This window comes from Canis lupus, chromosome 16, assembly GCF_003254725.2.
Source record: "Canis lupus dingo isolate Sandy chromosome 16, ASM325472v2, whole genome shotgun sequence".
In the NCBI taxonomy this organism is placed as follows: domain Eukaryota; kingdom Metazoa; phylum Chordata; class Mammalia; order Carnivora; family Canidae; genus Canis; species Canis lupus.
Window position 1 is genome coordinate 16,430,676 of NC_064258.1, and position 27,852 is coordinate 16,458,527.

A 27,852-nucleotide genomic window follows, 5' to 3' on the forward strand; every position below is an offset into this window, starting at 1 on the left:
TGTGATGGGTTTTGAGTAGGGGAAAAAACCTGATCTGATTTATATTTGAAAGAGATCTCTGTGGCTATGCTGTGAATAATAGAAATGGACAAGAGCGGACAAAGACACTGGTGGGAGCCCATAATGTACTGCCTATATAGGCTCGGGATCTGAACAAGACCTTAGAGGTCTGCATCAGCGGGGCAGAGAGGAGGGGGGAGCCACAGTGGAATTCTGGGTGTAGTTCAGAGGTAGAGCCAAGATGATCTCTGACTGGACCAACTGGAAGCAGGGTGTGAGAAAATGGAGAGGCAGGATGACTCCAAGGTCTTTGGCCTGAGCAAGGAAGGAGATGCATGAATTGCCATTTACCAATTCAGGAAAGTCTGGAGGAGGAGCACTGGGGATGGGGGAAGATGGGAATGAAGAAGACCACACCCAAGAGGACAAGCAAGGGCAACTAAATAAAACAGCCCAGAGCCTGGGTGGAGGGTGGTGCAGCGGGTGTGTGCTTGCGTGCGTGTGTGTACTGTGATACCAGCAGGTTCCTGGAGAGAGGGGGAAGATCACTGGTAAGCAAGCACGGGGAAAGCCTAAACCTGACTTTGGAGCCCAGGGGCACCCTACATTGCCAGGTCCAGAAGATGAAGGTTCAGCCAAGGAGACCGGAGAAATACTGGCCATGAGCTCAGAGTAAAAAGGGAGGATGTGTAATTGTACATAAGATAGAAGAAAGAGAAAATCATTAATCAATGTTTTAGTATATTCTTGCACATAAAAAGGATGTAAATCCTCCTACGCACAGCATAAAATGAAATCGAGGCCCTTCCATCTGTCACAGAAAACTGCCTCCTCTTGTTATTACTATAGAAAAAAAGTGTAATAAGAGATCTGTCAGTTCTATAAACTAGGAACCAATTCTTCTGCATGTTCTGTGTCGAACCTCCCGTAGCAGCGGAGAGCTGGCTTTCTCCTCGTCTCACTTTTCCCTGAACCCTCTCTCCCGCCCCCTCCCTTTTTTAATCACTAGAGAAATTAATCCAATTTCCCACTGAAAATCCTGAAATTGCTCTAAGCAGACTAATAGCTACTTACTGGTAAAGCTTACTAAAATAAGCAAGGTAACAGATTTCTAAAATTTGGAATTCATAAAATACGATGTGTGTTCCTCAAGCGTATTGAGGACTCCTAATTCATATCCTACTGAGAAGCCCACCCACCATGCAATGCTTGATAATGCTGCAAAACTCCTAATTAGAATTTTCCAATTTTCTGAGGTTTATTAGAGCAACGACAGTACCACCTTGAGAAGGCACAAGTTGTAAATTGCTATTCCTTAATTTATAAACTACTGCTACTAGTTAAATTTCACCATAGCCAATTTTGTTTGTATTGAGTTGTTAGATTAACAATACGGTAAGGAAAAAAACCAAAACCACAAACAAAAAAACAATACAAGAGATAACAAAGCACATTTGTGTAGGCAGTATTTTTGGTATAAAAATTTCCCCAAACTAGAAAATATATGGTTTTATTGATGTTATTCTCCTGTATCCCATTTTAAAAGAAGATGACACAGTCCCAGAATCTTTGCCTTTGTGGTGATGCTTCACAGAGATGTGTCCCTACTGAACGTTTACTATGAACCACCTGTACTATGTTATAAAGTTGAGTTAAAAGTTAAAAATTATAATTACCAGATTATTTCCAGATTTACAGAGTGTAGTGCTTTTTAAAATCTTAAGACCATCCATTCATTTGTTAGCAACAGGCGAATGATAACCATTCCATTTCCTGTTATCGCTGAACAGTGTTTTTGACCAAACAGTGGACGATGGAGTGGAGAAAGGGTTTCTGCCTGGGTTAGCTGGTCAGAAGCATGGTAAACAGAAAATGATGTCTGCATACAGCTCATGAACTTTTAAGCGATTCATATACTCTGATACTCACTTGCGCTCCTGCCTAAAGACTTTAATAAATATTTTTAATCCACTTTTGAGAGGAAAAAAATAAGTATTATTGAACACTAAGTATTAGAAAGGAAATAGAAAAAAAAATTAAAGATGATGTTGACAGCCTTCAAACTAGGGGTACCTCATTCAATTTCTGAGATAATATCAAGGTAAGAAAGCTGGATGTTCACTGGATCTGTTACTTACACATAAAGAAAATCTATTTACATACAACACCAAGGCTTTCCTTCCACCTCAATTTTAAGTGGCACAAGGACACACAATTATAGGAGCATAGCTTACCAAGAAAACGAAATTCTACTATTCTATGAGTAAAATGCCCAAATGAGTCGTATCTCAACGACACACAATTCTAAATAGTTCCATACAGCAAATATTAAAGGCCATGACCACAATTTTGTGTTTTATTCCAATGGATAACCAAACTTGTTCACCAAGTTCACTAAAAGCATACATACTATTCTTTCAGTGACAGCTAAACAGATCAATACAAGATGTGTATGTAGTCAGGACTCCTCCTTCCCGGATACCAGCAGAGGTTACTTTTAAAGCCAGGTCTTCCCAGAGTTGGGTAAGCAACGAACAGGCTTTTTGCATGCCACCAGCACACTGGGACATGAAGGAGAGTTGCATGTTTTAAGTCAGAGGTGGACAAACTCTTCCTGTAAAGGGACAAACAGTCCCTGTTGCAAGGATTCAAGTCCGCTACTGGAGAACAAAAGCAGCCACAGAAACGACATGAATGAATGAATGCACATGTCTGGGTTCTAATAAAACTTACTGGACACTGACATGTGAACTTCAAGAAACTTTCACATGTCACAAATATTTTTCTTTTGACTTTATTAAAAAAAACCATAAACACCATTCTTTGCTTGTGCGCTGTACAAAAAAGTGGGTCTTTCTGGCCTATGGTCCATAGTTTGTCAACTCCATGTTGTAAACCTCTTTTGAAGTCTCTCTTGCAAGCTCTGGGCAAGTGAGGTCTACAAATCTTGTTGAACTTTATGAACCTGTTAAGTCAGCTTCAGGTTTAATATGCCCATCAGGTTTTGAAGAATCCCATGTTTAAATGTGTATGTTCCTGGTGACAAATCCTGGGTTAAGTCCCAGGTGTCAAGAATCTGAGAAGACTGGTTCTAGGATCTACTTAGGGTTTTAAGATCGTTTGAAACAAGATCAGCTTCCAACAAACCAGCTTCCCTGGGCAAAGGCTTCAGGTGTTCTTCTGTGATCCTAGAATCAAGACTCTCATGGTCCTAAAATCCTTCAGGAAGATTCTGAAACCATAGATTGAAACTGGACAAGGTAAAGGTTGTGGCTGGTTCTGTTCTTTGGTGCTTTTTTCTGCACATGACCTGAAATGCCAACAGACTTGAGACATCTTTGTTTTCATATTGCAACTGCTCTCTCCATCCCAGAACACTTCTCCACAGCATTCTTTCAAGTCTTCAGGACTGGAAAGGTTGGGGGTGGAGTGGGGGAAGGACTAGCAATTCCGTAAGAGTAAGGTACAAAGGATCTGGAGTGTTTTCGTCCTTTCTTTTCAGCTTGGAATCCTTAAAAAGGGCTACTGTTGAGAAAAGGGGGAAAAAATAAGACTGTGCTCTCTACTCTTGTTTTCCTGAAGCAGAGTCTGGAATAGGAGGTTCACTGTAGGACTGGATTTCTAACTGGATCCCACATCTGGAAACTGAGTAACAATTTCCAGATGGCAGGATCTGGACACTGAATAAAAATCCAATTAGTGTGAAGTGGATCAAACTTTTGGAAGATTTTTGGACCCCAGTTGGAGATCTACAGGTTTACCCCAATAACCCCTGCAATCAAAGCCTCCAGGAACACACAATGGCTGTTTGTGTGAAGAATGCAGGCTTCTCACAGTTTATAAACCCTTGAAAACAATACTTACTGTTTTCTATGGTTGGGTCGTAGGAGTCAACAAATTGGCCTTCAACAAACTGAATCGTCAATGAGGATTTCCCTATAAAAGAGAGCAAAGGCTCAGTATGTATTGGCATATTAAGGTAACAAAAAATTTAATTCCACTATTTTACAAAAAGAAACCCCACTCTAACAAGATGGAGAGATAGAAAATAATAGGATCAGAACTTTTTAAAAAGATATTAATTAATTAATTTATTTATTTATTTATTTACTTATTTATTTGAGATAGAGAGTGAGTGAGAAAGAGAGCACGAGCAGGGGGAGGAGAAGACTCCCTGCTGAGCAGGGAGCTCAATCCCAGGACCCCTGGGATCACGATCTGTGCTGAAGGTAGACGCCCAAATGACTGAGGCACCCAGGTGCCCCAGAACACATTCCTTTAACTTTTGGACAATTTCAAAAGGAAATAAATTTCATGAATTTGCTTTATATGAGAGGAATTTAGGCAATTAAGCTATTATAAATTAAACACTTTTGTGACATTAACAAATATTACTGACCAATAAGCATATCACATATTCTGTCAAAGGCAAACTCTGAAATAAGGTTTAAGCTAAGCTAATATCCTCTGGTGTCCCTGAAATGTGGATATTAATTTTAATATGGATATTAGTAAGACAAAGTTTATTTCTTTGGACTCTTTTCATATGTGGCTGTTAGAAACATTACCAGGTATGGCTTTTAAAGAAGGAATTCCGAGAATATGTATCAGAAGTCTTTATTTAAAAAACTCAAAAGTAGAAATCCTGTCTCAACCATTCAGTGTCAAAGGCCTAGTGATGTCTGGCACACAGAAGACAATCAGGAAACGTTCTGGATTTCACATTCTGAGCCTGTGTGCTAAGAAATCAAGAGCTAGAGCCCTAAGTTCTCACATGTCTATCTGTTACCTAAAATTTCTACCAAAGGACTTTAGAATGTGGCACTCTGTACAGACAGTCCCAGAACAGCCCAGGGAATGATGAAAGTGGTCCTTCACAAACTTCACCCTAAATGCTTTCTTCTTTTGTACATTCTCAGAGCACATTTTTCTTTAAGCAGACTCCCCACTGAGTGTGGAGCCTGATGTGGGGCCCTGAGATCATGACCTGAGCTGAAACTATGAGTTGGATGCTGACTGTACCACCAAGTTGGATGCACCTCAAGATTTTATTTTTTAAGTGATCTCTGCACCCAACGTGGGGCTTGAATCTACTACCATGATGAGATGAAGATTCACATACTTTTCTGACTGAGCCAGCCAGGTGCCCCCTCACAGCACTATTCATTTTAACCACATGCTCCACAGGCTTGCTGCGTCTCACTGAACTTCCATCTCTAAAGATCTTCAGGGAGACAGGTTTGTACCAGGAACCTTCTGCTCCTGGGGTTTATAGGCTGTGCTTGCCTTCCTCCAACCCATGCAGAGGGTAGCTGAAAGGTGGTCACGTTTTCACAACAAAAGCAGACCCCATACTCTTAGAATTTAATGAATTAATAAAGTGGTTTAAGAGTGGGAGCTGTGGAGACACACCTAGAAAACCCCAAGTTGGCAGGCCTATTTTAATCCTCATGAGCAGTTAAACATATAGTTCACTGTTTTTGGAATTATTAAAACCTGAAATCATTCTCTACAAAGCAGCCTACAAGAGCTTTTGATAATTAAATGTTACCTCCCTGCTTCAAGTCCTCACTGCAATCAGAATAAACTCCCAACTCCTCACCAAGGTCCACAACACCAGGTCCTCCCTCTGCCTATTGCCCTAACCTCTCTGCTGCCACCGCTTTCCTCCCCAAGACCTCCCAGGCTTCACTCACATCCCTTCTGTCCCTTTGTGCTAGCCATGTCTACAGACCTCTGCACACATGACTCATTTCTGTCCTTATTTTGGCGGGGGATCAAATGTCCCTTCTTCAGAGAAGCCTCCACTAAGACCACCCTACCTAGGGTGGCACTCACTCCCTAATGGTCACTCTCACAGTCATCCTGTTTTGGTTCTTTTTAGTGCTCGACATTATTGACATTATCTTCAACCCATTAGCCTAGTGAGACCAGTAATGGTGGCTGAGGCACTGCAGACACTCTTGTTTCTGAACAAATGGATGAAATGAAAACTTACATGCCCTACAGGCACTCTCATTGCAGATATTACACAAGATCTCGATTTTATATACGTGGAAAGGAAACACAGTTCAATAGGAACAAAGAAATCGTTTGCCATATTTATTTTGGTAGCCAACCTCACGCCTGCCTGTGCTATACAGGATGCAGGGGTAATCCAGAAGCCCACACATTTCAAAGGGATTCTGTTCCTAAGAAACCACGTTACCTAAGCTAGCTCAGAAGGGCAGTTAGCTTAAAATACAGCAAAACTATTTTATGTAATGAAATAGCAAAGAAAAAACTTCTATTAAATTATTAGCAAAACTGAAACATTTAAAGGAGTAAGAAAATTCTCATTTACGCTGACTGCTATCGCTTGAAGCAAAAGAAGTTGAATTAGAAAGAAAAAAGAGAGAAGAAACTTCTTTTGGGCTTCAGAAGAGAACTTCTAGGCCCTCTGGTGGGCTTTTGATATACTTCTGTAGGCCATTGGGGTCTTCTGCCTTATAAGTGCAAAGAAGGAAGGAAGAAGGCAGAAGGTAATTTTTTCTAAAGATTAATGGGCAAGAGTTGCAAGGGATTAAAAGGATTTTTACACCTTTTCCAAAGTAGAACTGGACTAAAAATAGTGAAAGAAAGGGGTTAAGTGTGGTATACATAAGTCCCTCAACCTCCCCCCAAAAGAGGAGGGCAGGGCACACAGGACAGGACAGCTGCCCGCAGCGGTGCCAGGTGGGTCTAAGGGAGTGAAAGGATGGGGACAAGACGTCAGGAATCATCACAGGAAACGTAGGAAAGTTATATTCAATAAGAGCATGACATTATGTACAACAGTGGAGTTTCAGATAAACAAGTGGACTATGTTTTTAAAAAATAGTAATTACTGGTACAGATCGAAGAGTTCGTTGTTTGCATCATGGAGGGCAGAAATTATTTGACAGGTTAAATTAACATTTGACTTTTTGAAAACACAATCATTCTGGCAAAGCGGACAGTGTATCCAACCCAAACCACAATGCAGCTTGACAGCAAACTCTCATCTTCACGAGTAACTGGGACACCTGAATTTAAAACCCTAGTCTTTAGGGAGCAAACTGGCTTTCTCAATCTAGCTTGGTCCCAGGAGAAGGAGACTATCCATTAGCAAAGGCAGGACTGCAGAGAAGCTGAGTCTCCCCTGGGTCCCTCCTCCCTGGTTCTCTCCCCCAAGGGGAGATCATTAATTATTTAAATTAAGAAAGGACAGGAAGACTACATTCACTGACATGACACAGCGGGAGGTTTTTTTTTTCCTGTTTCCATTAAAAACTAGAATTATTAAACAACTAGTGTTGAAATTTTCATATTCATCCTAGCAAACAAATCCCACTGCTCATGATGTTTTCAGCACTGGTTCCAGCAATTTCTGGCTTTCAGGGACATCATCGTGGTCCTCTGAAGCAGCAGCTTGGCTCTTAGCTAGAGCTTTTGTGCAGCTCCAAGAGGCACTGGTGAAGTACAAATGATGTTCTTTACTTGATCATTTTCCTCTCGTTATAACGTCCCACATTTAGTTTGCCCTTTGCATGATCGAATTCAGATTCGGAAACACTAGTTATTTCCTGAAGGTGCTTCAGCAACAACCGTGCTCTTTCTCAATAGGCTCATAAATTTGTACAACTCGAGGAGGACCTCAAATTCCAGATCAACTCTCTGGAGAAAGGTTGAATGAAAACAATACAGGAGTGACTTGAAATGAACTGAAAGGCAGACGGCATACCCAGATGTGTGTTATCAACACAAAGAGAGGCATGGATCACTCCTTTTATGGCAGTAACATGGTACTAAGAAGGTGAAAACTACATCCCAATGTCCCACAGTTAACTTCCAAATACTCTTCAGCTAGGCTGAAAACCATCCTAACTTTAAAAATCCTACAGATCATTTTTAATTTTTAATAAGTTTTTAATAAGTTTAATAAGTAATAAGTTTTTAATAAGTTTCTTCTAAACTTTTACCAGGTATAAACACAGCATTATGTATTTCTTGCCAAGGGTAACATGGCCCAGTAAGCTCCTTCACCCAGTATTTTCACTACAGAAGATATACCTGCAAGGTTGTTGATTAATCTCTCATACTTGTGATTACTGCAAAACAGGCAATTTTAGAGCTTTCAGATTAATTTTGAAGTAGTTTTCATGATTATTCTAAGAAAGCCCTGGACTTTTATATATTACCTCCACCCCCCCCCCCATTCCCCCCCCCCCCCGACCCCAACCAGCATTCTTGGAACAGCTGACACAGTACTTGTTCATTGGGACCATAATGGGAAGGAGTAGTTTTCAATCTATCAACTCGTTTGTCAAGTCATTTGGCACAAGGGTCCATTGGGAACAATGTAATGTATCTGGGACACAATCCGTTCTGACGTCTGCCTTCCTTTTCACCTCAAATCCTCAACATCACCTTATGGGACCCTCATGTCCACATATATAAGCTAACAGTCTAGCTTCAAAGCTTCACTGGTATTGCCACTGATGTTCATCTCCCTGCCACCTTATGCGCATACCTGAAAACACTGGCTGGTGACCCCTCCCAGATGACTCTGCCTCCAACACCTGCAACCTCCCACGTACCAATCATAAGCAGGACGGTATGCTCTCCCAGTGCCCCCTCCTTTTTAAAAAGATTTATTTGAGAGAGAGAGCACAAGGGGTGGGGAGGAGCAGGAAGAGAGGGAGGAGCAGGAGGAGAGGGAGAAGCAATCTCCCCTCTGAGCAGGGAGCCCAACATGGGGCTCAATCCCAGGACCCTGGGATCATGACCTGAGCTGAAGGCACTCAACCGACTGAGCTACCCAGATGCACCTCTCCCAGGGCTCTTACTTTCTGACTTCTATCCGGGACATCTCTGGAAGCAGTACCTTCACACCAGGGGCTGTAACCCACTAGGTCGTGAAATTACTGAGCTATGACCAGCACTGTTTTGAAAGAAAGAACACAGTAGTGGATTGCAAATAATAAAGTTAGGAAACTTTTCTTTCAGTTACACAAACATTTATGACTGGGTCACAATGAAAAAAGGGTTTCTCAGTCACAAAGGTCAGAAAAATACTACTCTAAATGACCAAATCCTGAATCTCCAATCTCCACCATGTTTCACTTCCTTGCCTATCACTTTAAGTGCCAAGATAAATCATTGCCCTCTACTCTCTTGTCTACCTTCAATTTCCTTTCTCTGGGATCCTTGAAAAACCCTCTGATCTTAATCAAATCATTTGCCTTTGGAGTGCCTGTTGAGCTCAGCTGCAGAAAAATTCTGCAACCACGTTGGTGAACAACTATTTTCCATCTACTGTCTTTTGGCCTCCCCCTGCCCCCCACCATCCTGTCCTATGGCCTCAGGAATCCTCTCTGGAGCCCTCTTTCCTCCTGCAGTAGTGAAAATATGTTCCCAGCAGCAACCCAGGGTAACCTACTACAAATGCACATTCTTGAGCCCCAAGCAAACCTACTGGGGATATTAACCAGCTCCACCCCATTTTGCCACACACTAATGCTTAAGAAGAACAGTCCTCAGGAAACAAATTCAAATTTAACTCATCACCCTAAGTCACCCTTCTCTTCCAGCCTCTAGGATATCCCCAAATCTTCTAGCTCCTTCCAACAGCTCAGATCCTAAATATTTAAAGAATATTTAAGATGAGCCAGAGCTAGGGGACATAGCTATGTGTATGAGGTGGTGCCTAACCTCAGAGGTCACCTGCCGTGACCACATCTTCTTCCTACACATGCTATTCTGGCCCCTTGTGTCCTGGATCCCATTCCCTCCCAGTCTCCTCCAAATCCTCCTCCTGAAATAGCTGTGAACACATTCTTAGTTTCTCTACTCCTTTACTCCATTCCTTATGGTTGGGTTAATGGTGCCTCTGAAATATTTCAATACGTACAGGCCAAGGAGAGAGGCCTGGAACAGACCCTCCTGAGTTCACCTTCAGAGGAAGCAGGACCCTGTGCACACCTGGATTTCAGAATTCTGACCCCACAGCTGTGAGATGGTAAAGGTCTGTCTTTCTAACCCCCCACCTGCCATTTGTGGTCCTTTGTTACAGCCGCCCCAGGAAATTCCTTTCGTTTTTAAACAACTTTATTAAGACAGAATTCATATACTATATAATTTAACCACTTAAAGAGCTCAATGAAGTCTTTAGTATATTGACAGAGCTGTGCCATCACCATTGCAACCAATTTTAGAACATTTTTATCACTCCAAAAAGAAACCCCAACCCTTTTGTCCATCACTTCCACTTCCCTGTGTGCTCCCTAGTCCCACTGAGCTACCTTCTGTGTCTGTTATTCAAAATAACTCAAAAGGAACCCAACAAAAGAGCCAAGAGATTTAGAACAGACACTTTACAAAAGATCTGTGAATTACCAACAGGTTAAGGAAAGGATGCTCAATATCATTAGTCACTGGGACAACTCAAATAACACCATGACCTACCCACATTAGCCATGGCTAAAGTTAAAAAGTTCGAGGATACCGAGCACTGAAGTGTAAAATGGTACGAACGTTATCAGAAACAGTTTGGTAGTTTCCAACAAAATTACATACTTAACATCTATGTGGCCTGTGCAGTGCCATGCCTAGGTATCTACTCAAGAAAAATGATCTCATGTCCACAGAGACATAACAAATGCTTCTCACAGTTTTATTCTTAGCAGTTAAGTACTGGAACAATGATAGGTGATAGGAGAACCAGATCATGCCACATCCATACGATGGAATACTACTCAGCAATAAAAAAAAAACAAACAAACCCAAAACAAACTATTTACACATGTGACAACCGGACGACTCTCAAAAACATTATGCTTTTTGAAAGAAGCCAGGCAAAAAAGAGTATTTACTGTATGATTCTATTTATATGAAATTTTAGAACAAGAAAGCTAACCCAGGGCAGCCTGGGTGGCTCAGCGGTTTAGTGCTGCCTTCAGCCCAGGGTGTGATCCTGGAGACCTGGGATCTAGTCCCACATCAGGCTCCCTGCATGAACCCTGCTTCTTCCTCTGCTTGTGTCTCTGCCTCTGTCTGTCTCTCTGTGTCTATCATGAATAAATAAATAAAATCTTAAAAAAAAAAAAAGAAAGAAAGAAAGCTAATCTATGGCGATGGGAAGCAGCCCGATGCTTGCCTGGGAGTGGGGATGGGGTATGAGGGAATATTTTGGGCTGGCAGAAATGTTTTATATTTTGGACTAATGGTTGCACAGTGAATAAATCTAACCAAAACTCATATAACTTTCTACTAAAATGCCTCATACACTACTATATGTAAATTATACAGCAATAAAAGTTGATTTTTTAAAAAAGTATAAAAGAGAGGAAGACATACTACTTTTCACTAAGTGGAACAGGATGGTGATTAGCTATGTTACTGCAGGCAGTTTTCCTGAGTCTGTTTTCCTTGACTGTAAACTAGAGATAATTACAGTACCTACCTTATAGATGACTGTGAGGTTTAAATGAAAGTATGTGTGGAAGACTGGTATGTAGTAAGTCCTCATTAAATGTCCCTATTAGTAGTAGTATTATCAACTGCTCTTAAGACTAAAATAATCAGCTTGGGATAAAAGTGCATTCAATAATTACATCTAATAAATTAATCTCTAATCTAAGAAAATGACATCTACTAATCACTATTCCAGCTAATGCCTCAAAATAACAGGACAGGGGCCCCTAGCTAGTTCAGTTGATGGAGCATGTGACTCTTGAGCCCAACGTTGGGTGTGGAGATTACTTAAAAAAAAAAAATAAAAAAAAAAATAACATGATAAAGAAATCAGTAAGTATAAAAATACACCCCTTTAAAGCAATAAATTACCAACTGCTTGGGTATCCACTGTTGCACAATAGACCACCCCAAAACTTAGTGGCTAATACCAATAGCCATGTAATCTGTTCTCGAATTCCACAAGCAAGGCTGGGTTCAGCTGGGCCCTCTGCTTGCCTGGTAACCGGTCACTGCCTGGTAGCTGGGGGCTAGCCTCCACTGGGACCATGGGGTCTTCCACCTTCCACATGTCCTCCTCTCCTGGCACGCCCTTGTGTGTTACATGTAGCTCCAGAGAACACAAAAGCAGAAGCCACTGACTTCTTAAGGAGTAAAGCCTGGTACCAGCATGTCATCATCTCTGCAGCATTCTGCCAATTTGAGAGTGTCCCAGGGACAGGGCATGGGTACCAAGAAGGGGTTTCTCTGGTTATCACCAATAGAAGGGACAGCAATGAAGCCACCTGGTTTGCAAACAGCAAGTCTGCAGAATCACCTGGGGCTGTAAATGGACCGCAACCTGAACATATAATCCTCGTTATTACAAGTGCTAGAATAACAATGAACCGTGTGAAGGTTCAACAGTGTGCTTCTTACGTGATACGCAATGCCAGTTATATGCTTACTAACTACTGCACCCACTTCAGGGTCACCACGGTAGCCTTTTAAAAAAATACACTTACCTCACCATTCTAACCTTATTTTATTATTCTTAAAGATTTCATTTATTTATTTGAGAGAGAGAGACCACATGCAAGAGTGCAGGAGTAGGAGGGAGGGGCAGACGGGGGGGGGGCGGGGGAGAGAAAAGGATAAGCAGATTCCCCACTGAGTGGGAAGCCCAACGAGGGGATCAATCCCAGGACCCAGGGATCACGACCTGAGCCAAAGGCGTCAGATGCCTGACCCATTAAGCCACCCAGGCATCCCCACCATTTTAATTTTAAAGGGGGTAAGGAGTTCTTGTGTGTTCTGTTCGCCATGATTCTAAGATGCATACCCCATTCCCTCAACATCTCCATCAGAGCTAGATGAAGGCATGTGATGCAGACAATCCACAATTTAATTGTTCACTAGAACCTACAAGCCAGACACTCTTAAGAGTCTGTAAAACATTTCCATATGAATTACTTCATTTGTTCCTGTGAGTTAACCAGGGCTGATATCATCTCATTCTTTCTCACACCCCCTTCCCAATTTTTAAAAATAGATGCTAGGTGAGAAAAAAATGAAGGTACAATTATTATTACAACAAAGACAAGATAGAATGACCAAGCAAGATTGGTTCATAAAATTATTACTCATTCAAATACTTCCTGGGTGCCTACTATTGCCAAGCATGATGCTACCAGATGTATGCCACTGAGAATATAAGAGGTAAGTTTATATTAAAACATAAAGATCTGAGCTACAGAAATGAAGAATTTTATTAACTGTCAGGGTTATTAAACTAAAAGAAAAACAAAATTCTGCCAAAAAAGCCTATGGAACTATCTCCCTTCAGAGTTTTAAAACAGGAGATCCGTTTCCATGGGATGATCAGAGACACAGATGAGCTGGAAGGCAGGGGGCAGACCTGATAACTGCAGGAAATTCAATGTTTGGCAACAATGAAGAATGAATTTTGCTATATATGTGGTCAAAACTGGGGAGAAGGCAGGGGTTCAGGGTGGAAAAGAGAGAAAACAACAGATAAATTCTCAAATTATAACACAACCTTTAACGTATTAAAGAACATGAAGTTCAAGACTCATCAAAACTTAGTAATAACAAAAAATTAAGGAAATGAAATGAGACCTACCATGAATAATTATTAAAAATTATTTCTTCAAAAGGTCAAGAATCTACAACAATCCATTTATGATCACTAATTTCTTCCTTGCTCTTCCTGTGCTCTTCCTCCCAGCAGCTGGACATGTACAGTGAACGCCCGAAACATGGTTGGCCCTGACATATGTCCTACACAGTATAAAACTTACACAAGATTTTGAAAGCTTGGCATAAAAGAAATAATAATATCAAAAATATTCAATATATATTGAAATAATATTTTGGACATATGGGGCTAAATTAAACATTTACTTCAATTATTTCAACTTTCTTTTTATTTGCTTAATGTGGTTAGTGGAAAAATTTTAAATTCCCTATGTAGCTTACATTCTATTCCTGTTGGATAATGCTGCTCTACACTATGGTTTAAGGGTATAGGAACATCCTACTTGTATAAACTTAGCTGCCTACCAAAAAGACTTCCACAGAAGTTTGAGAAATGGAAGGTATGTCCATCTTGGGTACAGTCCAGTTTTTTAGGATAATAGTCATCCAGAAACATGGTCAGATTTTTATTTTATAGAAACACATTCACACATTTTGGTAGCAGTTATATAGAATGAAAAAGTCTAGGGGCACCTGAGTGCCTCAGTCAGTTAAGAGCCCACCTCTTGATCTCAGCTCAGGTCTTGTTCTCAAGTATATGAGTTCAAGCCCCTCATTGGGCTCCACAGTGGGCGTGGAGCCTACTTAAAAAGGGGGGGGGGCAGCCCACATGGCTCAGTGGTTTAGCGCCACCTTCAGCCCAGGGCCTGATCCTGGAGACCTGGGATCGAGTCCCACATCAGGCTTCCTGCATGGAGCCTGCTTCTCCCTCTGCCTGTGCCTCTGCCTTTCTCTGTCTCTGTCTCTCTCATGAATAAATAAATAAAATCTTAAAAAAAAAAAAAAAAAAAAAGTCTTGAGATGAAGCCCAGCTCCCTATCCCCCCAAAGCAAGGAATACCCTTGTAGATGTACACGAATCCTTACCACCCCTGCCTGGTGGAGAGAGCACGAATGTGTGGGGTCAGGTTCATCTTATAACCTCCTGTTTCCAAGGCAGTAGGGAAACAGCCCCACAGCATGAAGGTGTGTTGGGTGACCTGAGGACCCAGGAGCAGCATACCTTCAGAGTCCCAAATGCAGGCACAGCCACCTATCTCTAGGACCATGGGAACCATGCGGGTTCTGAGGTTCCCTAACAGGGCCTCAGCAGCCAGAAAGCAAGGTGAGTATTGCAAATCTGGCAGGTACATAAATGAATCTGGCCCATCCTCTGGTCCTGGTCTCCCTTTCTCCCTTTAGCCAATGGCACCATTACCCAATGAAGGGCCTCGTGCAAACCGCCCAAAAGTTATTCTTAACCTCTCCCACACCACAGTCTTGGCAATTCCCCCCTCATCACTTCCCAACTGTGTCATGTCATCCTGCCTGGACCTGACCACTCCCTGGCACATGTGGCTGGGCTCGGCACTTCCACTCCCTGACTGCCCCATCCACCTCAGAGAGCCATGGGAGGGATCTCCTGGAGGGGACAGAACAGGAGGATCAGCAAACTACAAACCAGGGGCCCGATGCAGCCAGTCTGTTTTTGTACAGCCTATGAACTACACATGGTTTTTCCATTTTCAACTGGTTGAAAAAAAATCAGTAATACTGAAGTAATACTTCACAATGTGAAAAATTAGATGAAATTCAAATGTGTCTGTAAATAAGGTTTTACTAGCACACGGCTACATTCATTTACGCACTGTCTCCAGCTGCTTGTGTGCTACAAAAGGCAGGAGAACAGCTGACTCTTGAACGTGGGTTTGAACTGTGCAAGTCCACTTACATGCAGATTTTTTTTTTCTGATAAATACACCACACTATTATAAATGTATTTGTGCTTCCTTATGATTTTCTCAGTAACATTTGCTTTTCACTGGCTCATTTTACTGTAACAAGAGTATACGGTATGTATATTTACAGAAAACGTTTGTCAATCCTGGTGTAGAAGATCACCTTACCTATTGCTTAAAACTCATCAGTGACCTTCTTCTGTTTCTAGGGAAAAGTCTGAAACTTTGACCAAGGCCTATGAGGCTGTTCTTGATAGACAGCACACAGATAAATCCCATGTGACCTCTTTGCTTACTCCCATCTTACTCTTCTCTGCCTCGGTCACCATTCCCAGATACAGCCACTGCACCAAGCTCCCACCTATCTTTTGGGGAGCTTTGCCCATGTCACTCCTTTTGACTAAAACTCTGCCCTTCTTCCTCTGCCCCACTCAACCCCCACCCTCTGCCTGGTTAACTCCAGCTTTTTTTTTTTTTTTTTTTAGATTTTATTTATTCATTTGACAGAGAGAGAGAGATAGAGATAGAGATAGACAGATATCACAAATAGGAGGAGAGGGAGGGGGAGAAGCAGACTCCCAGCTGAGCAGAGAACATGCTGTGGGGCTGGATCCCAGGATCATGACCTGAGCTGAAGGCAGACACCTAACAGACTGAGCCACCCAGGCAGCCCTGGCTAACTGCAGCTTAATTTTTTTTAATTAATTAATTAATTTTTTAACATTTTATTTATTTATTCATGAGAGACACAAAGGCAGAGAGAGAGGCAGAGGGAGAAGTAGGCTCCTCAAAGAGAACCATTGAGGCACCTAGGTGTCCCTAACTCCAGCTTTAATGACAGTTCTTTAGGGAAGAACTTTACTCTCTTTACTCTCTATGCCCACCCACAGTTACAGAAGCTCTCCCCTCCATTACTTCTCTCAAAGCATTTATCCCAACTGTTTTAAATAATAATCCATATAGTGGCCCAATTAAGAGTACTGGCTCCGGAAAATTCAGATCCTGGTTCAGCTACTTACTAAATGTTTGATCTTGGGCAAATCACTTAAATTTTGTGGCTCAGTTTCCTCACCTATTAAACAGGCATCATCACCATCACCACCATCATCATCACTACATCACAGAGTTTAAGGTTAAGGGCACCCCATAGCACTAATGCTTTAAAAACCACCACCATTATTATTAGTAGCAGTACTGTCTCCTGCGGCTCCATCACTAGATGAAGCTCCCTGAGGGCAAGGATCAGGAATGCCTCTGCCTCTGTGACCATGTACACAGTATCTGGCATATAGTAAGAACTGACTGGAACAATATGACACTTAATCCACACAGTGTCCTCTTCAACCAGGCATTTTAAGCAACTCAATCTTTAGGGGGACTGAAGTCCTCTGGAGAGCTAACGGAAGCCAACTCTTTCCCCAGAAAACATGCCCATGATTTCAGGGAAAGCTCATGAACTCCAAGAACCACTACTCTAAGTTGGCAATGCTCCTTAACATGTGACACCCAGCACTGCAGAGACTGCTCTACTTGTGGCTCAGAATGAGCGTTGGTTAACATTTTAGCCCAGAAAATCAACCCAGGTCCTCAATCTGTAACACTCAGGAAACCATTTCTGAAATAGAAGCATAAGACTTCACATTTCTTTCTTTTTTTAAAAAAGATATATTTGGGGAGGGGGAGGAATGTGTGTGCAAGCATGCACGTGGGGAAAGAGAATCCTGAGGTGGACTCTATGCTGAGCAAAGCCAGATGTGGGTCTCGATCCCGGGACCCTGAGATCATGACCTGAGCTGAAACCAAGAATTGGGCGCTCAGACTGAGCCATTCAGGTATCCCAAGACTTGACATTTCTTTTTTTTTTTTTTTTTTTTTTTTTTGACTTGACATTTCTGATCATCCTTCCCTCCAGTAGACATCTCAGTAATGTTCTGGTCCATGCATTCCAGCCCCTGGCACACTCAAGGCCATACTAGCCTGGGGCGAGATTCACCCTATGATATACAGTTCTTGCCAGGCAGGCAGACCAGAGATTCCAGTGTTTTCCCACTTACCCTCCTGCCACAGAGCCTCACACCTTACCTTATGTGTCCAGTTTGCCAAGGTCATCTTGAGTTCTCCTCCCATTGATGTTAACCACTGTGGTTGAATTTTGCCACTTATGTTTTTGACCCAGCCACCTACACAAGTTATGAACAAGAATAAAAAGAACCTATACTTTAAAATACCTTTGAAAACAAGCAGGTATGCCTGGGTGGCTCAGTTGGTTAAGCATCTGCCTTTGGCTCAGGTCATGATCTTAGGGTCCTGGGATTGAGCCCCTGCATTGGGCTCCCTGCTTAGTAGGGAGCCTGCTTCTCCCTCTCCTCCTGCTCCTGCTCTATTTCTAATAAATAACATCTTTAAAAAAAAAAAAAAGATTTGAAAACGAGCAAACTATTGGCTTGATGCATTAAAATCTAATACAAGCCTTAGAAAAGCATTTTCGTTTCATAAAATTACATTAACTGTGAGAGCCAGTATTTTCATCTCCATGTGCACAAATTATTTACCGGGACACCGTAGAGCTAACATTCAACTTTTGATCTTGCAAGAAACAGGATCACATATCTTGTTAAACTACCACTTTCTGTTTCAAAAGTCCCTAAGGAGTCTTTCTGCAGCCAAGTAAGTCCAACAGAAAAGGAAATAGAGGAGGGGGAACCAGGAAGTAAGGGGGACTCCAACCAACCAAGGACATAAGGGAGTTAACTTTATTAGGGTCCTCAAACGGCCCTGCTTTCACCTGCCCACAGAGTGCCAGATTTCTGCTTCTAGTTCTTCTGTTCTAAATCTCAATTCAGACTTCAAATTCCAAAATAATAGTGAAAGGGAATATAAGGGAAGGGAGAAGAAATGTGTGGGAAACATCAGAAAGGGAGACAGAACGTAAAGACTGCTAACTCTGGGAAACGAAATAGGGGTGGTAGAAGGGGAGAAGGGCGGGGGGTGGGAGTGAATGGGTGACGGGCACTGGGGGTTATTCTGTATGTTAGTAAATTGAACACCAATAAAAAATAAATTAAAAAAAAAAGACTTCAAATTCCAATGTCCTATATGGAACTCTATTTTACCAGATGCCCAATATACATTTATGAATATTAAAATACTAAAATAGTATTCCATGACCTCTGTGTTTGAGATGTTAAATTGCATTTCCAATTCAAGCCAGCAGTTCATGATAGAGGTCCCCACCAGTTTGCACTGTGACTATGAGGTTAAGAGACAGACTGTGAAGACTCTATTACTTAAGGCTTACTTCGGTACTTTATGATAAAGTTCTATAACTAAGAATAAAGGTTCTCTCAAGGGTGACCGCTAAAGATTTCAGATTGGTTTAACTTGCACAATATCATGTCCAAATTCAGTTCTAACTAATCAAATCCACTCAGGGCAGTTTTAAAGCTGTTCATGTCTTATTCTAGATCTTTTTTTTTTAAGATTTTATTTATTTATTCATGATAGTCACACACAGAGAGAGCGAGAGAGAGAGAGGCAGAGACACAGGCAGAGGGAGAAGCAGGCTCCATGCAGGGAGCCTGATGCAGGATTCGATCCCAGGTCTCCAGGATCGCGCCCTGGGCCAAAGGCAAGCGCCAAACTGCTGCGCCACCCAGGGATCCCTTATTCTAGATCTTCAAGAAAAGTGGTATGGATTTCTGACTTCATGATCACAAGCAGAGATGCTGTTTCTCATTTTGTGATCAACACGGCTGTCGGGACTTAAGTACCCCAATGCTCCCGATCCTGATGCTTGTGTTGGAAAACCGTGTTATTAGCAAATAGGTCCTGATACACTGCCATCCTTGGCAATTCTTACTAATCTCTGGGAGCCTTGCCATTACCAGGTCAAAAGACAACATGCGCCCCACACTGTGCCACAATCAGAGGCCAAAGCAACTGGCTTTACCCTTAGTGCTTACTACTCTGGAAGGCATGTCTTGAAGCTCCTGCAAGGTGCTGCTTCATCTGGCCCCTGACCACCTCCAACTTCATTTCCAACCCCCACCACGTTCTCTGCTAGTCACCCTGCCTCCTCACCATACCTCTCCTACCAGGGGACAGAGCCTCTTCTGGAAGGCTCCTCTAAGACTGTTTGAACCACGTCCCTTGAGCAGCATCCAGGATGCAGCCACTCTTGATTCAATTCTGCACAAGGGCAAGTAGAGTCTCTCCAGGTTCCACATACCATTGTTCAAGGATTCTCAGGGTGTAGACAGAGAAACTCTGGGGGAGGTCCCTTGAGACCTTTTCAGAGGGCTCATGAGGTCAAAACTATTTCCATCACAATACCAAGATATTATCTGCCTTTTCCAAGCCCTGTCCCTATTTGCACTAATGGTGCAAAAGCAATGTAGCACTCCTGGCCTGCTACCCTAAGCACACATCAAGACAGTGGTTACAAACTGTAGTGGAAAGCACTGTAGTCTTCAGGACCACACACCCACAGTAAAAAAAAAAAATCTATTTTCACTGAACAGTGTCCTTGAGGAAGCAGTTAACAATGATTAATTTTATCTTGACTCTTAAGTATGTCTTCTTAATATTGTGTGACAAAATGGGATGTGTACACAAACTGCTGCAGCATGCTGAAGTGTGATGGTTGTCTTGAAGAAAAGCACATAAGCAACTGTTTGTGAAGTGATCTGAAAATAGTCCTCTCTATCAGAGAACATCATTTTTACCTACAAGAATGATGGACAAACTATCATTATTTTAAACAGAGAGTACTTGGCAGGCATCTTCTTGAAGTGAAAGAAATGAGACTGTCACTTCAAGTAAAAATAGTAGCACTGTGCCAACGATCAAATTCAAACTCTCAGGAGGAAATTAGAATTTTGGGGAATTTGCATCACATATATATTTTTTTAATTTTTATTTATTTATGATAGTCACAGAGAGAGAGAGAGAGAGAGAGAGAGAGAGAGGCAGAGACACAGGCAGAGGGAGAAGCAGGCTCCATGCACCGGGAGCCCGTAGTGGGACTCGATAGTCATTCAGCGCCAAACTGCTGCGCCACCCAGGGATCCCGCATCACTCATATTTACTTTTTTTTTTCTAAGGACACTAATGGTGATGTCAAAAAAAAATACGATTGAGAAGTTTTTATGTTGGAAAGCCTGGGTGGTTCAGTTGGGTAAGCATCAGACTCTTGGTTTTGGCTCAGGCCATCTTGGGGTTGTGGGATAGAGCTCTGGATCTACAGGGAGACTGCTTGAGATTCTCTTTCCTGGTACCTCTCTCCTGGCTTGCTCGTGTGCACTCTCTCTCAAATAAATCTTAAAAAAAAAAAAAAAAAAAGTTTTGGGACACCTAGGTGGTTCTGTGGTTGACCATCTGCCTTCGGCTCAGGTCGGTGATCCTGAGGTCCTGGGATCCAGTCCCATGTTGGGCTCCCTATGAGGAGCCTGCTTCTCCCCCTCTGCCTATCTCTGCCTCTCTCTGTGTGTCTCTCATGAGTAAATAAAATCTTAAAAAAAAAAAGCCTGTATGTCAAAATGTATCAAAATGTGGAAGGATCTGAATAGCAAATCATTCTTTTAGAAATAACCAAGACACAACATTACAAAAATCAGTCATAGGTAGAAGATCTACTCAAAGTGCAAAATAAAGCAATGGAATTCAATGTAGCAGAGTAGAAAAAATTCTTCCATATGATTTCAGGTTGCATACTACAACTAACCACCTATGGAGTTGAAACTACCACCAACACCTATGGAGTTCCGGTGATTATCAAAGAATATAAGAAATTATCTGAGGGACACCTGGTGGCTCAATGGTTGAATGTCTGCCTTTGGCTCAGGGCATGATCCCAGAGTCCAGGGATTGAGTCCCACATCAGGCTTCCTGCATGGAGCCTGCTTCTCTCTCTGCTTCACTCTCTCTTTGTCTCTCATGAATAAATAAAATCTTTTAAAAAAATTATCTGAAAAAGCTATTAAAAGATTCCTGGGCTGCCTGGGTAGCTCAGACGGTTAAGCGTCTAACTTCCCGTGGGTAGTGATCTCAGGATCCTGGGATCAAGCCCCATGTCAGGCTCTGTGCTCAGCAGGAAGTCTGCTTTTCCCTCTCCCTCTGCTTCTCCTCCTGCTCATGCACCCTTTCTCTAATAAATTAATATAATCTTAAAAAAATACTCCTTCCTTTTCCAACTAGTTATCTGTGCAAGGCTGGATTTCCTTCATATACTGCATTAAAATAACATATTGCAATGCAATGAATTTAGAAGCAGTATGAGAATTCAGCTGGTTTTAAAATCAGATATGTAAAGGTAATTGCAAAACTATAAAGCATCCTATCAAAATCCTAGCATTTTCCCCCTCAGAAATTAACAAGCTAGACCTAAAATTCATATGGAAATGCAAGGGACTCATAATAGCCAAAACCACCTTGAAAGACTGAAGTATGAAGACTGACACTTCCTTATTTTGAAGCTTACTACAAAATTACAGCAATCAAGACTCTAGTGTGATATTGGTGTAAGGACAGGCATATAGGTGAAAGGAATAGAATCCAGAAATAAACTCATATTTATGGCCATTTGGTTTTTCACAAGGATGTCAAGATAATTCAGTAAGAATAGTCTTTAATAAAATGTGCTAAGACAACTTGACATCCACATGCAAAAGACTAAAGTTGTACCCCTATCCCCTACCATATACAAGAATGAACTCTGATATCAAATGTGTAAAAGTTAAAATTATAAAACACTTAGAAGAAAACATAGTAGTAAATCTACATGGCCTCGGATCAAGCAATGGTTTTTTACACATGACACCAAAAGCACAAGTCACCAAAGAAAAAATAAACTGGACTTTATCAAAATTGAAATATTTTGCTTCAAAGGACATCGTCAAGTACATGAAAAGACAACCCCACAGGATGGAAGAAATTAGGTGCAAATCTCATGTGATACCACTTCACACCTATAAGCACCGCTAAAATCAAAAAGACAATTATAAGTGTTGATGAAAATGTAAAGAAACTGAAACCAATGTTCAATTGTTGGTGGGAATGTAAAATGGCACAGCAGCTGTGGAACAGTTTTAGCAGTTCCTCAAAATGTTGCATATAAGGGCGACTGGGTGGCTCAGTTGGTTAAGTGTTTTGTCTGACTTCTGCTCAGGTCAAGATCTCAGGGCCCCACCACTCAGCAGGGAGTCGGCTTGTCCCTTTCGCTCTTCCTCTGCCCCTCCCCCTGCTTGTGCTCTGTCTCTCAAATGAATAAAATCTTAAAAAAAATAAATGGTACACAGAGTCACCATATGATGCAGTAATTCCACTCCTAAGAATATACCCAAGAGAAATGAAAAGTTATTTCTACGCAAAAATTTGTATAGGAATTGTCATAATAGCATTACTCATAATAGCCAAAACGCAGAAACAACCACATGTCCATCAATTGACAAATGTATAAATAAAATGTGGTATATTCAAATAACGGTATGTTATTTGGCCATGAAAGGGAATTACTAGTATATGCTACGACATGGATGAACCTTGAAAATATTCACATTAAATGAAAGATGCCCATCACAAAAGACCACGTACATATGATTTCATTTCTATGAAATGTCCAGAATAGGCAATTCATAGTAATAGAAAGCAGGTTAGTAGATGCCAGGAGAAGGGGTGAGTGGGAGAGTATGTCAATAGGTAGACGGTTTATCTAGGGGTGACGAAGGTTATGATGAATAGACATAACCCACCTGGACATCAAAATAACATCCGTCACTGAAGTATCATAATCACAAATGGTTTTTTTTTTTTTTTTTAAAGATTTTATTTATTTATGAGAGATAGAGACACAAGCAGGCTCCATGCAGGGAGCCCGACGTGGGACTCAATCCCTGGTCTCCAGGATCGTGCCCTGGGCTGCAGGCGGCACTAAACCACTGTGCCACCGGGGCTGCCCTCAAAATCACAAATGTAAGCTCTGACTATCCTCTTGTATAAAACAAATGGCCACCACCACCCAAAAAAAAGTTAATTTCAAGCTTCAACAGAAGGTGGCCACTACAGGACTTCCCTACCCAAAGGTACACTGAGTGCCTGAACACACAACTTCACATGCTAATAGATTTTCATAAATGGCAAAGAATGTTTTACCTTTAACATTTTCAATGATGTGTCAGGAAAGGATAGAGTAATTTAAAAAAACACTAAATCAGAATATAATTGGATTGTATTTTATTGGGAACAAATCTAATGACATTTTCCCCTATGAAGTATCCAACTAAAAGGTGCATCTTCTTTACTACCTAAAACATTTTGACAAGGTAATAATTTGAGTTACTTTTGAACTTTTACCAAACCACACAGTTGTTTCATTTTCTCTTTTATAATTTTACATTCCTCTCCCTTTTGTTAACTTCAGAGACTTTTATAGGACAAAAAAATCTTTTGATTATGGTCTGAGGGTAAACCAGATTATCAAAACTCTCTGCAGAAGATTCTGGCAAAGGATGTACCAGATTTTATTTAAAGATCGCTACCTGACACTACATTTTTTTTAACTTGATTAAGTGAGTTACCTCCTATCATGGGACTACTTGTTTGTATTAGAAACAATGGACGTAGGGGAGTGTGATCATTTGCCACTATGAAAACAATTAATACAAAGCATTTCCAGAAAGCCAGACTGCGTTATAGGTGACGTGTCCTTAAAAGCTTAACACTGTAAATAACCGGAAAAGTACTTCAGGAAAAAGGGTTGTACAAATTACCTGAGAATTTTATACTCCTCGGTGGTAGTTTTATCAATGTTTTAAAAATACACAACATTTGAAAGCCAAGTAAAACCATCATAGCACTTAGTAGCTTTATCTGAAGGAAAACTATTAAAGTTTGTGACATGACAAAGGCACAATGACAAGTATCTTACTAGCCAAACCACCATAAGATATTTAATCAAGAGAACATTCTAAGAAAGGTGTGGTTTCTAGCAGAGCCTTTTCCTACCGCTTAAAAAAAAAAAAAGAAATATATATACATATATATATATATATATTTCTTTTTAAAGTAATCTCTACACCCAACATGGGGCTAGAACTCACAATCCTGAGATCAAGAGTCGCACACTCTTCACCTTTAGTCAATATGACAGAATAGCCCAGCATCACAAAACAACACAACCTAGAAACACACATACTCAAACTTTTCTAGGATAAGCACCACATGCAAGCAAACGTGTCCATAAATTCTTATAAGTCTGAATACTGAATAATGCTCTAAAGAGTGGCTAGGACATAGCATCTGGGAAATACTTCCTTTTTTGATGCTGGCAAAACAAAAGACCCACAAACCACAAAGTATCTTGGTTCCTTACAAAGGACAAAGGTAAACAACTTTAAAATCAAAGGCAAAGGTTGGGAGTAATTTAACCTCTCCAAAATACCTTTCACTTTAATCATCACGACACCTGAAGCAGGCTACATACAGTACTATGACATACCGAAGCCACAAAAAACAGGGACCAGAACTTAATGTGTATCCCACTGGAGGCCAGGTGAGCACAGTATTTCAAAAAGCAGTTTAAAATAAATGTTTGTAAAGAGAAGGCTAAGGGGTGGCCTGTCCCACCTGGGTCTTCAGGAGGATGAGGATTAGATGGAAGACAGAACAGATCTCAATGGGACATAAGGAAAACCCCAATAAAACACTAGACTTGCTTATTATGGAAGACTAGAATCACCATCTGGAGAATTTCAAGGAATATCTTTAGGACATTCTCTCAAGTTGAAAACAGCCCAGGTAGAGGTCATCTTAAACTTAATCATTGGGAGAACGCTATCCTCAACTAGTGTGGACACCATGTATCTATGTATGTGATCGGAACTCACTCAAGAGTCAGTATATGTCCTGGATCCACTCTTCAAAATGCCAAGGAAATAAAGAGAAAAGAGAAGCAAGAGCTGGGTGATTCAGGCCGCCAGTCAAGGTTCGATTCCACAGGGGCACTGGGAGAGTGGACTGCTGGTGATTTCTTAAAGCCTGGATGTGATGCATGGTTACTCCAGGGCTGCAACTGCCCAGGCCCTCACCCATTCTTCCCCCATATATATACCGAGGATTTGGGACTGCCTCACACGAGTTGTCCCTCTGACTGGGCACCCCCTACCTCTACACGGGCATCTCCCCACCTTTGATTCCCCCCCATTCTTAGGATCCCTCCACACCCCGCAGCACTTTGACGGGAGAGATGATAAAGGGATGAGTAAGCATGCCGTAGCTGATCTTGGTCAAAGAGCACAGACCCTGGCACCGGCGGTGGAAAATGGGGGTGAGGAAGCAGAGCAGAAAGCGGAGTGGGCAGTTCATCCAGTGGGCAGTTCATCCAGCAGGCAGTGACAAGCTTTCCTACGGCAGTTACTGCTGCCTCCTCCTGCAACCGCCGTGGACTCCAAACCTTCGCCTTCCCCCCCCTCCCCCGGCCCCCCACGACCAAGCGCCCCTTTTTCTTAGACAGTTACTTAAAAACAACACGAACACATCAACGTAATTTCTCCGGGCTTCCGGTTGTCAAAGACAATAAAGCCTCGCCCTGAAGCACGGCTAAGTTCAACGATTCTGTGTCCTCACTCGTCTTCTGCACCCGGGCCAGCCCCGGCCCCACCGCCGACCACCCCGTCCGGCAAGAAGGCGACCGCCAGGAACAGCTGCAGATACACGTCGGCCTTCAAGGGGGGGAACACCCCGGCAAACTTCTGAACCACTTCAGCAGCCCGCTTACAAGTGCCTGACCTTATTTTTTCCCGAAGAAAAATAGGACACCGAGAGAAAGCAATCTCGTTTTCTCGGCCTTCCTACTTGGGTCGCTGGCCGCATCGAGGGGCTCCTGGGGGTTTCCTCGCTAGCAAACTTGCCCTCCGCAGCCAAACGTCCCCTGGGTCCCCGGCTTTCTTTAAAACGCTCCACTTCGCCACGGACAGGAAAGCACCAAGGTGCCGTTTCCTTTGTTAAAATTCCCCGGACTTTATTCAACTGGGGGAGGAAAGGCCGCCGGCAAGATCGCGCCAGCCCTCCGCGAGGAGGTGGAGGGGGGACAGGTGCGATGGCTCCCGGCCGCCGCTGTGGCCGGGAGCGGAGCCCTCCGCCGCCCCGCACCGGCCCGCGCCTCTCCGCCCGCCCGCGGCCTCCCCGGCACGTCCTCCCGAGCCCGGGCCGCCCCCCGTCGCCGCCGCCGCCGCCGCCCCGCGGGCCCAGCCTCGCCGCCTCCGCTCAAAATGGAGGTGGCGGCGGCGGGCGGCTGGTTACGAAACGCGCGGCCGCCACATGGCCACGCCGACCCCAAACTTGGCCGGGCCGCCGCGTCCCGGCGCCCAGGCGAGGCTGGGTCGTGGCGGCGGAGGCCGCGCGGCGCCCGCCACTCACCCACAGACCGGTAGCCCAGGATCGCGATCTTCCGGGACTTGGACTGCGGCATCTTGGCGGCCTCCTCAGCCCCAGGCCAACCACATCAACCGCGGCGGCGGCGGCGGCGGCGGCGGCTCCTGTGCTGCGATCGGCGGCGGCCGCGCCGGGGCAGAGCGGCATCCAGGGGCGGGGCGGGCGGGCGCGGGCAGGCGCGGCTGCCTGGGCTCCTCGCTCGCGCGCCCGACCGCCCGGAACCGCCGCGCGGCCCCGCCCCCAAACACGGCCACGTGACCGCCGCCGCCGGCCCCGCCGCCGCTCGCGTCAGCGCCGCCCCCCCGCCCCCCCGGCGTGGCGGCCGCCCCCGCCCCCGGAACGCACGAGGGTGCGTCGGACGACGTTTTACTTTAAGGGGAAATAGAGGGGACGCCAAGATGCCCCCGGAAAAGTCACGACTGAAACTCGCTGCGTCATGACCCTCCCACCCTCTTCCGCCGCCGTTTAATTACGCCAGTTCTCCCCGGGCGCTGATTGGGCAGCTCCCGCCCGCCCGCGCGATGACGCGACGGAAACTCCGTCTCCGATTGGGGGCGGCTGGGAGGCGGAGCCGAGGGCGGGGCTGCTCACCCGGAGCTAAAAATAAATTCCGGCTGCGACCTCGCGGTTGAGCGCGAGCAAAGTTTGAAGTATTCCAACGTCTCAGGGGTTGGGGGCGGGCGGGAGGGAGGGGCGGGGAGACGCTAACTCCCCAGTGATTGGTTAGGGCAGGGCGGGGGCGGGGCAGGTTGTGGGGAGCGCAGTGATTGGCGGGAGGTTGAGCGGTTGGCGGACTCGCGCCTACAGAGCCCTTAAAAGGCGCGAGGCACGTAGCTATTGCGGGCTGGGCGGTGAGCTGGCTGCTCCGTTTTTGGTGGCATTTTAAAAGTTATTATTTATATTTTAATCCCTTCACTCTGTTTAGAGTTAGAAAATCTGGGATTGAGGTTGTAGGTGGTTGCTAGGCATCATCCCTGAAC

At 43.4% G+C, this 27,852-nt stretch overlaps 1 protein-coding gene across 2 annotated transcripts in view; it reads right to left on the reverse strand.

Moving 5' to 3' along the window:
- RHEB (Ras homolog, mTORC1 binding) overlaps window positions 1–27,042 on the reverse strand; it is a 43,489-nt gene extending 16,447 nt beyond the window's left edge. The window contains exons 1-2 of one of the 2 annotated variants that reach the window (XM_025452480.3): window positions 26,858–27,042; window positions 3,865–3,936 (exon numbers count right to left, since the gene is read on the reverse strand). In XM_025452480.3, the coding sequence (XP_025308265.1) occupies window positions 3,865–3,936; window positions 26,858–26,909 (124 nt within the window). In that variant the 5' untranslated portion in view covers window positions 26,910–27,042. The remainder of the gene's footprint in view (window positions 1–3,864; window positions 3,937–26,857) is intronic. The other variant, XM_025452474.3, reaches the window with a different exon arrangement.
- Window positions 27,043–27,852: the final 810 nt, after the last annotated feature.